This window comes from Pteropus alecto, unplaced genomic scaffold (genome assembly GCF_000325575.1).
Source record: "Pteropus alecto unplaced genomic scaffold, ASM32557v1 scaffold21, whole genome shotgun sequence".
Lineage (NCBI taxonomy): Eukaryota > Metazoa > Chordata > Mammalia > Chiroptera > Pteropodidae > Pteropus > Pteropus alecto.
Genome location: NW_006436282.1, coordinates 24,715,851 through 24,726,168, shown reverse-complemented (window position 1 = coordinate 24,726,168; position 10,318 = coordinate 24,715,851). Strand labels below are relative to the sequence as shown.

Below are 10,318 nucleotides of genomic sequence, written 5' to 3'. Positions count from 1 at the left end.
TTATAATATAAATATTCACATACATGATATATAAATAATATTTAATGTAGTACATTTTAAATATAATAAAAAATTTAAATACTATGCAAATGTTTATAAAGGTAAATAGTAAGATTAAAACATAAAAATTCTCCTTTAATAGGACTTTTAACTCACAAAGTGTGCATTTTGTGTAATAAATTATCAAAAGTACTCATTTAATACAGAATAACAAATGAGAAATATTGGACTAATGAGAGGGAGAATCAGAAAATGCTACTTACTGTATACTCTGTAGAATTAAAACGTACCAGTATTTTTAATATGGTTAAGCTGGATTTCCCTGTATAAACATATGTGGGAAAGTCTACGTTATTTGACTCAGTGATGCAGGATTATTTTGGAAGGGAAGGTGTTGGCGGTAAAGCAAATTGATTGCAGATGAGAGATTTCAAATTCGGGACTGTTTAAGACTGAGAGGTGCTTAGGGCTGCAATGTGTGGAGCTTTGTTATTTAATTTTTTTCTATAGCTTTTTATCTGTTACTAAAGAAAGTATAAAAATATTTTTATTGTAAATATGGGTGTGTGTGTGTGTGTGTGTGTGTGTGTGTGTGTGTGTGTGATGGGATCTTGGTTAAGATTTTTATCCCCCACAAAACGTACAGGAAGAGCTTATGCAGTTTAAAGGGGTCCTGCTAACCTTAGGTGACTATTAAGTTGGGCCCTCTAGTTAGGAAAGTAGTGTGCATAAGTGAGCAGCAGCCTCTGGAGGCACTTTTTACACTTACAGAGTGTGTGGGGACTGTGTTCGTTAGTGTTCCCAACTCAACATTTTGGGGAAGTTTGTTTCCATGGAAATGCATCTTCATGTGTACTATGGGAGTCAGTGGTCTGGACCCTGGGTGGGTGCGGGTTCCTGTTTCTCTACCTATATTTTTAAAAATTCACTCGGTTCGTTATTTGAAATGAAATTTTGTCCGTTTAAAATAACAGTTTCCTCTAACGGAACGTCTCTCTGAATTTCAGACCCCGCTGCGGTATACCAAGACGCTGCTGCTGCCAGTTGTCCTCCTTGTGTTCGCTGCCATCGTTAGAAAGGTGTGTGTCGCTTAACGCTTTGCCGGAGCAAACCGTCTTCCTGTTTCTTTTCTACATGGCCGTTACGGATACTGGGCTGTGTGGTAACCGGACGCAATATTTTGTATAGATTGAAGCATCTTCTGTATTTTCTTACTAACAGCCTTTGATGAACGTTCACATGTCATAAAATATTTTGTTATCTGCCAGCATAAAATACCATAAGAAAAGGATGGCTCGAGTTTCGATGGTCATGTATTTGAAAGACAAGGTCCGAGAGACCTTACAGACCCAGATACAGTTGTTTTTACCTATGTAAATTATTACCAACTCACTTTTGACTTTTATGTAATATTTCTCTGACATATGCCTTTCTAAGTCATTTGTGCAGTGTTCACTAAATCCTAGATTGAGTTTGTAATTAATCAAAAGGAGAAAATAGAATATTAACAGTACATTATTAAACTCAATAAAAGGGTTAGACTCCCAACTTGGCTTTGATAATGAAACTCTAAGTCCAGATATAAATCAGGCCAGGGACATTGCAGTCTTTAGCAAAGAGCGGGTGTCATAGTCTCTCTCTTTTTTTTTTAAGAGTTGGTGAGCTCTGTAACTGCAGACACTTTAAGAGAATGAATTAAGATTACTGTGTAATCGAAAAATAGATAATAGACCCTAAAAGTGTTCTTATTCGTAGCTGATGATTTCTGTATTAACATATATGTATTTATAGAACATTCCGTACTGTAGTCATCGTTCACGTTATATATCTGTACTAGCCGAAAACACTTCATATGCGTTATTTGAATTGGTTATTTGAGAAGCCTGTGAGGCACATAGACGTTATCCCCATGTTGACAGATGCAGAAGAGGAAGATCAGAGAGGTTGTCGTGACCATCCTCACAGCATGTCCATTAAAAAGCGCTGGAGGGACTAGAGGCAGATGACCCCTCCCCCCACTGCACAGTATTCAGCTTTGTCGACTCACAGCCCTTTTCAGATCTAGTCAGGTTATGGTCAGGCAGTTTCCGCTCGGTGCTTCCTTTGCACTTCTGCACGCTTTATGTGGGTGTGCACCTAGAACGTAATAAAAAATACTGGATATTTGCAATTCAGAATGCATTAAGAAGACAGCAGCCTGGATGGCAAGAGATAATAAAAATTATTAGATCGGATTAAAGAAGTGGGAATGTTTGATTTAAAGAAGAAAGATTCAAATGGAAAGAGGATAATAATTTTCACATATTTAAAAGCCTGACACTTGGAAGGAAGATTATATTCACTTTGGCTGCTCAGAATGACGGCCACTTCCAAGAGGTAGGACTTTTGACCAGAATCGATCTGCGCTGATTACGAAAGTGCCATAGATGCGGCTGGTGGTTCTTCCGAGAGCTGAATTAAAACCTGTCAGCCGTGTCATAGAGGACATCAGACTGGGGATAGGATTTCAGGTTAGATGACCTCCCAGTTACTGCTAATGTGGGAACACAGAGGTCGGTTCTCTGTGCTTGTCGGTCTCCGAGGCAGCTCTCCAGTCCTGTGAGTCCCACCAACGACCTTGGCGTGGTGGGACTCAAAGCATTTGAATTGGAAGATGAAAGGTCAGATTTCGAGACCCAGCGACGCTTCTTAGCTGTTGGTCACTTTCAGGCAGGTCGTTCCATTGATCTAAGCCTGTTGCTCATTCACAAAATGAGAATAAGAAAATCTGCCGGAGTTGGGTGGTAGGTATTCGATACAATCAAGTACCGTATAAATTTAAGGTTACAGTGTAATTATTATTTTCTGAGTTATCTCTTAAAATTCAATCTAAGAAAAAGTTTGAAAGTTTAGAAGATGCAGTAATTAAAAATTTTGCTTTTCCCAAACAGCTGTTCTAAAGTGTTTAAAAATCTCTTTGCAGATTATTGGTGACATGTGGGGTGTCGTAACAAAACAGCAGGCACATGTAAGGTAAATACGCTCGTAACCATTTTGTTCCTTCCTCCATCTATTAAGCGGATATCCACAGTGTGGTAACTTTGTACTTACATGTTGTGTCCTCAGCATTCGATAATTGGTTTTGTCAATTGTTGTCGTCCCCCTTCTTGCTTTCCTCATCGTTCCTCATCTGCGCAGGGCTCAGCGCGTCACTCACGCGTGCCTCGGAGCCCACCCAGTGCGGGGTGACAGTAGCCCTCCATGTCGTCTGTGCTCTCACGGCACAGCTTTGCGCTGGGGAAGAGCAGGGAAGAGAAGTTATTCTCTCGATGGCTTTCTTCAGACCAATGGGCTGCCTTTTGAGAGATGCGCGGGGTTCTATAAAACCGGATCCATCCCTCACTTTTTACACTATAGCAAAAAAGTGAAACCCTCGAATTAACCTAGAGCTCGTTTTCATAATTTTAGGCTTAGAGAGGCCTCGTTCAGGAGGACCTAAAACCTGCAAGCTAGGAGGGAAGGTTGGCAGGGTTAGCCAGGTCAGTGCTTTTTTTGGTAGGAAACTATGAGCAGTCTTCAGAGAAAAGACAGATTGGGGAAAATATTTATAATATATGACAAAGGACTAATGCCATCATATGTAAAAAAACTTCTATAAATTAATGGCAGAAATGCTAAAAACTCATTAGGAAGATGAGTGGGGGACACCAGCAGTCGATGGAAAGGAAGGTAAATTCTCGTGATCGTCCCAGGCGCTCGCGTGCTGGTGGCCCCGTCCGTGCTAGAACCGTGGCCAGCCGTTCCGGCCTCCTCCTTGCGGTGGCCGTGCCCCTCCCCGCAGCCCGGTTCTTTGCGTGGCTAACTCCTTACTTAAATGCCACCACCTTCAAGGAGCCTTCCTTGACCATCATTTCTGAGTAGATTTCGTGTCTCCTTGTTTGTTACTCTCCACTGTCACATGCTTTATCACCAGCTATACTTAAATACCGTATCTCCCGAAGGGTTAATTTTGTTCAATTTAGTAGTTTATCTGTTGTGCCTGGCACATAGTAAAGAATATAGTAATTGAATGAAGACTTAACAAATAACTAATAGATACACAGAAAAGTGCCTAGTCCCACGATAAAGTGAAAACCTTTTTACTTACCTTTTTACTTACTGGGTGTGTGTGCATTACTAGCACTCATTGCTTGCAGGGGTGGGAGGAGGTGGGTGGGAGGGCAGTTTGACGACACATAGCAAAACATACAGCGGGCCTGTTCTTTAGCCCAGCAGTTCCGCCAGTGCAGATGTGTCCTCTAACCATGCTCACAGGAATGCAGAGATGATGGTTCAGAGATGCCCATGGTGACGGTAAATGTGTAACGTGAAAATGGAAACAACCAAAATAGCTCTAGTAAGGGATTGGTTTACTTATGACTCAGTCGTAGAGTGGAATGCTGGGCCATCTTTATGGAAATATTTCCATCATGCATCATTGAATAAAAAATTACAAAACTATATATAGGATGATTGTACTTTGGTTTAAAAACATGAAAATGTATGTTTATTTGTGCATAAGAAAGTTCTGGAAAGATAAAATCTGCAACAAGAACATGAGATTGAAGGATAGAATAAAGATAGTTTTAGTTCTACTTTCATACTTTTATGGGATATTTGGGGGCTGTAGAGATTGTTGGATTTAAGTGTGTCTGTATTTTCTTTTATAACTTGAATACACACAGGCTTATATATTATTCTCTCCCCTACAAATTTCTACCAGCCAGTGATAAATTATTGCATGTACCCCGAGACATCTCTTGTTCTCATTTAGAAACAGTTTGCTGTAACTGTGCCCTTATTTATACCTGAAGCCTTCGGGGGCACGGGAGAATGAAAAAGCTCCTGGTGCATGCTGCCAGAATTTCTCTTCGTTTGAGTTGAAGTGTTTGTGAATAGCCGTGGGCGGAGCTATGAAGCTACAGTGTAGTATACAGCTCTGGAAGAGAAAGGTGGAACTCTTCAGAGACAGAGCTGTCCTTTCAAGAATAACTAAACTGTAGAAATAATTATAGAAAACCACTGAACTCCATGGGGGTTTCACTTCAGGTAGGACCAGCGCTTTTTTGAAAGGAGGATGGCACATTGATATTTCACTGTGCATAAGCACCAAAGTCACATACCAATGTAAAAAACGAAGGGGTAGGAGATAAATGTAAGTTATCAGGATGTGAGTGCCAGTGCTCTGTCTTAATTCCGGGACCTGGGGGTAAAGGAGGACGGAGGCAGCATGATGCAGTAGAAAATATTTTAGCTCAGAAATCAGTTAGAATAAAGACTTGGTTTTTTCACTTTGTAGCTCTACGATTTGCTTTCCTCTGCTGTAAACTGGGGTAATAGATAATTGTAAGGTCAGAGTTTATGGGATGTACGGAGCATATGAACATGTACGTGGTCAGTAGTGGTGACTAAGAACTTGTACTTGGCATGAAAAAAGAACAAAGAAGGATCCATTTTAATTTTGTCATTTGCTCCATATTTTTACAGTTTGTTATATCAATATTTTGTGAAACCAAATTCTCAAAATACGATTATGTGTCATCTGGATTAGGAGTTAATCGAATAATTTATTCATTTGTTCAAAAAACCATTGAGCTCTGTGTGCCAAGCATTTTCCCCAGCGTGTCGACTGCTGTATCTCCACCGTTACCAGTGCTCAGTGAGGTAGGGTGGATGGACGGACTGGTACCCCATCCTCCTGAAGGGCTCGTTTTAGTAGGGAGAGACAGAGGTGATGATCAAATAAACCAATCGATGAAAATTTTGTTTTCTGTGAGAATGAAAGCGGCAGTGGCACAGAGTGATGAAGCAGAGCGCTGAATATGGGCGTCAGGCGCCTCTGTGATGTTTGAAAGAGTGAAATTAGTCCGGTGCGATGAGCATGGTGATCACGAGGGAACACGGTGCAGTATGAGTTTCGAAGATGAGTGGGGACCGGCTTAGGAGGCCGCGTGCAGCGTGGTAAAGACTTGGGAGTTCATCCGAATTACAGAAGAACCCGGTGGAGGGTTTTAAGTAAGGGAGTGGTGGAGCGGATCCATGTGCAGATCGCTCTCACGACCGCAGCGAGAATCCAGGGCGGGGGCAGAGTGAGATGCGGGGAGGACCTGTGGGCCTTCAAGCACGTACCCTGTCTCAGCAGACTGAAACTGTCAAGCAGAGCTAAAGATGCAATTTTGGAGCTATTTGTATATTCCAGAGCTGCTGCCGAAAAAATCTCCTGCCTGGCTTCCTAAATTGTCTCTGTAGCAGCTACAGTTTATGGGGGAGCCAAGGGACACTGGGGACAGGAAGCAGGGCTGTGGGACTGTGGAGGCATCAGAGGTCCCCTTCCCTCCCTGCTTTGCCAGGTATCACCCACGAGGCGTCTGACACACCACAGGTGCCTTTTGGTGGCCTGGTAAATAGCCTGTGGTCAGATATGCAGAATATGCAACATTGTCAGGGTTTTTTTCGGTAAACTCCCTTAAAATATTGTAGCACCAGTTTTAGTTTATAACTTTTAGTTAATTTGATTTACATATATATGTGTCCTGAGGGAATATTATAGAAGTTGTAAAACTCGTAAGATAAAAATGCAAATAATTGAAGTAAGTGCTTCAGCAATGATTTAATGGTATTTCTTTTTCCATTTCAGAAAACATCAGTTTGATCATGGAGAGGTAATGACTTAATATTACTATAATTTACCATATTTTAATGTTTGTACATATTTGGATTTTCTTTCAAGTTCCAGTTTCTGAGTTTCTTGGTAATTGTTACTAATCACCTTCAAAATAGGCCCGTGTGCATTTTTGTGAGAACACTGCACACAGACCGTTCATCTGTTAAAACAAGCAGGAAGCTCGTTTGGCCTGCTCTGACCCCCTCACTGGAGCGGCAGTTTATTTCGGGGCCTGTTAGACGCGGGCACGGAGCATCTTCTGCGTGACTGGCGATCGCTTTCCTCTGCTCACCTTGCCTGAGGCTCGGAGGCTGACTGGTTGCTGCTCCCGTCTCCTGATGGTTCAGCCGGGCTTTTCTATTTTTACTTTTCATTTCTCTCTCTCTCTTTTTTTTTTATTATTGAGATATAATTGTTATATAACATTTATATTAGTTTCATAATAATTTGAATTGGTGCACATTGTGAAATCATCACAGTAAGTCTAGTTAACATCCATCACCCTACTTAATTACAAAAATTCTTTTTTTCCCTTCCTTTTCTTCTGATAAAGACTGTTAAGACCTGCTCGTTGGCAACAGCATGCTGACGGAGGCTAAGAGCGCTGCTGTGTGCGGCAGCCGGTGTGGGTGGCTGCTCCAAGGTGGAGCCCGGGGACCTTAAGCAGCAGTCATTTCTGATTAACACTTACCTACCTTGATCTGATGGAGCATCCAGGTGGATCCAGAAACATGGGCTTTGTTAACCACAGGCTCGGCCCCGAGCAGCATTACAGGACCACTGGCCTCAGTGACTTCATAATTTTAGTCCTCTAATAAAATGGAGACATTTGAAAGTGAATTTCAAGACTTGTTTACTATTTTGGAAGTCAACGTATTGTTACTAAGAAAAAGTACTCTTTTTGTATATTTACCATTTAAACAATATTCTTAAATATTGTTTAAGTCGTAGGAGTAAAAAATATCTTTTTCTTTCAGCTGGTTTATCATGCATTGCAACTGCTGGCATATACAGCCCTTGGTATTTTAATTATGAGACTGAAACTCTTTTTGACACCACACATGTGCGTTATGGCTTCCTTGATCTGCTCAAGACAGGTAAGGTGCTGGTTGCATTGGTGTGATAGCTGCTTTGATAAGTTTTCAGCCTTTGTTATTGAGTGACCTTAAAATAATACTGAATTACTCAAAGTTCTTTAAATTGTTATGGTAAAAGTTTTGTACTTATCTTTTGTACTTATCTGTTTGTACTTATCTTTTCTAAAGAGTCAAAGGTGATAATTAGAAGTCTTCTAACTTCTAAAATACTCCTTAACGTAATAACGAAGCCTCAGTGCAGTCTGGATTCATGAATAATGATTATGGATGTTGATAGAAAGCAGAACTTAATTGTAGAAATAATTTTTGTTTTGTTTTGACATTCATACCACAAAGAATTCTTACAATTGATTTCATTACAAGTACTTTCAAATGATATTTTCTTTTTCAGTATTAAGCTTTAAAAATTATTATTTATTTGCATATACACTTGTACCCACATCCCTTACTTCACTTTTTTGAATTTAGCTTGAGCCATCTTGCTTATTTGCTGCTTGTTTTTCCTGGGTAACTGCCTCCTTGCTCTGTATTCACAGATTTATGCTTCTGCATAGTGGCACCTTTTCATTAGTCAACTAGCCAAAGTGCAACAGAACGCCTCTTTTAAATTTAGCACATATTTACTAAACATCTAAACGATGCTCTAGGGATGAGTGTTGAGTGGTAGACAGAAAAATCTAGAAGCCAGAGTTTTTATATACGCCCTCGAGAAGCGGCAGTCTGGCTCTACAGGTGTGTAGACAAATAATCTTGAGGAGAGAACGATCGAGACAGTGTTGTTATTGAGAGGAGACTACTTGAATGTGGAAGAAGTTAGCCAGCCTTCAGGTTCCGGCAGAGTGTCACCTTAGAGAGACACTGCCTCCAGAGGCGGATCCGGGGTGAGGCCGCTGTTCCTGGCTCATCCAGGCCCGGACAGGAAGGGAGCCTGGTTGGCGCTTCTCTGAAATCCTGCCTGCAGCATGTCTGATGGCGATAGGTGACCCTGGTTGGCCTCACAGGTGGGACCTCTGCACGCACAGGCGCCCACACTGAGAAGGACCCTGTACCTAGTTTGTCGCTCTGCTGTTGCTGTTCTGAACTTCTTAATAATTTTCAAACAAGGGGTCCCACATTTTCACTTTGCACTGGGCCTGGCAAATCATGTAGGTTAGGTAGACCTGGCCTCACTTGAATCTGGGAGCAGAGAGAGCAAGTGTAGAAAAGAGCTTCTTAAATCATGCCTCACTTATATAAGGCTGAGCGTAGAATTCTTTCATTCCTAGAGTCATTGTTTCTAGAACTTTTCCTTTGTGTGATTAATCCTTTATCTGGGACTCTAGCAGAGACTGTGTTCTCCTCTGGAAGAACTGTTTGATTATCACATACGTGCTCTTTGTATTAACAGTTATCAATGTCTCTTTGATGTGGTTTCAGCTGTTTGGATGGCTCTTTTGCAAAGTACATCCTGGTGCTGTTGTTTTTGCCGTATTAGCAGCAATGTCAGTACAAGGTTCAGCAAATCTACAAACCCAGTGGAATATTGTAGGGGAATTCAGCAATTTGCCACAAGAAGAACTTATAGAATGGATCAAATATAGTACTAAACCAGGTAAAGGAAAGTCTTATTTAGCTGATGTTTTTTTTCCCAAATTTTATTTACCACCACAAAATCCTAAACCCAAGTAACATTCAGTGGTCTTACTCTTTCTAATCAATGTTGCATCTAGATTATCCAGAAAAAAGAGAAATGTCAGTCTTTTTTAAGTGGTTTGAGAAGTAAATGTCATACATAGCTTCTTGGTAATTAATTTCGTTATTTTCCATAAATTTTAATTTTTTTCAAAGTTTTACATGCCACAATTTAAAATAATTTTTATGCTTATTAATGAATTTTTAATATTAATCCTTCAGATACCCTCTTGAAATGAACTCATGGAATCTTAAATTTATTCATGTTCAGAAACGGAGATTTTGTCGTCATTCGAGTATAAATGACTGAATATTAAATTTTCCTCCAGAATTCCTGGGTGCTGTAAAACTTTTTTAGTCATTTTGCCTCTTCTTTCCTAGAATCAGGCACGATTTCTAAGATATTAAAACCAAAAGCCCCAGAGATTCTCGGTGGCGAAGCGACACAGCCGGACCTTCCAGGGACAGCAGCTGGCTGGGCTCGGAGGCTGAGCGCTGTGCGTCAGCTCTCAGACTCCTCCCTGGTTCTGCCGCTGGCTCTTCGGGTCACGCAGGCCCCGGGCCTCCCTGGGCGGTGACCAGGTGACGGGAAGAAGAGCCCTTGCGTGCTGGCCACGCGTCCCCCTGAGTCAGGTCTTCTTGCTTTGCAGACGCGGTGTTTGCGGGCGCCATGCCCACGATGGCCAGCGTCAAGCTCTCCGCGCTTCGGCCGGTTGTGAACCACCCTCATTACGAAGACGCGGGTCTGAGGTGGGTGCACGGTTCTCACACTATTGAAAACGAAGTGTTCATGCAACTAGTGGGGGAGTTGGAAGTGTTTCAAAAAGGACGCAGAGAATGGGGATTTGTGGAGTTCGGGAGGAATGCC

The 10,318-nt window shown here is 41.5% G+C and overlaps 1 protein-coding gene across 1 annotated transcript in view; it reads left to right on the top strand.

Moving 5' to 3' along the window:
* DPY19L1 (dpy-19 like C-mannosyltransferase 1) overlaps positions 1–10,318 on the top strand; it is a 69,890-nt gene that overhangs the window by 50,043 nt on the left and 9,529 nt on the right. Inside the window, exons 15-20 of the mRNA XM_025046862.1 lie at positions 1,008–1,079; positions 2,963–3,012; positions 6,656–6,680; positions 7,660–7,779; positions 9,196–9,370; positions 10,101–10,200. Of these exons, the coding sequence (XP_024902630.1) occupies positions 1,008–1,079; positions 2,963–3,012; positions 6,656–6,680; positions 7,660–7,779; positions 9,196–9,370; positions 10,101–10,200 (542 nt within the window). The remainder of the gene's footprint in view (positions 1–1,007; positions 1,080–2,962; positions 3,013–6,655; positions 6,681–7,659; positions 7,780–9,195; positions 9,371–10,100; positions 10,201–10,318) is intronic.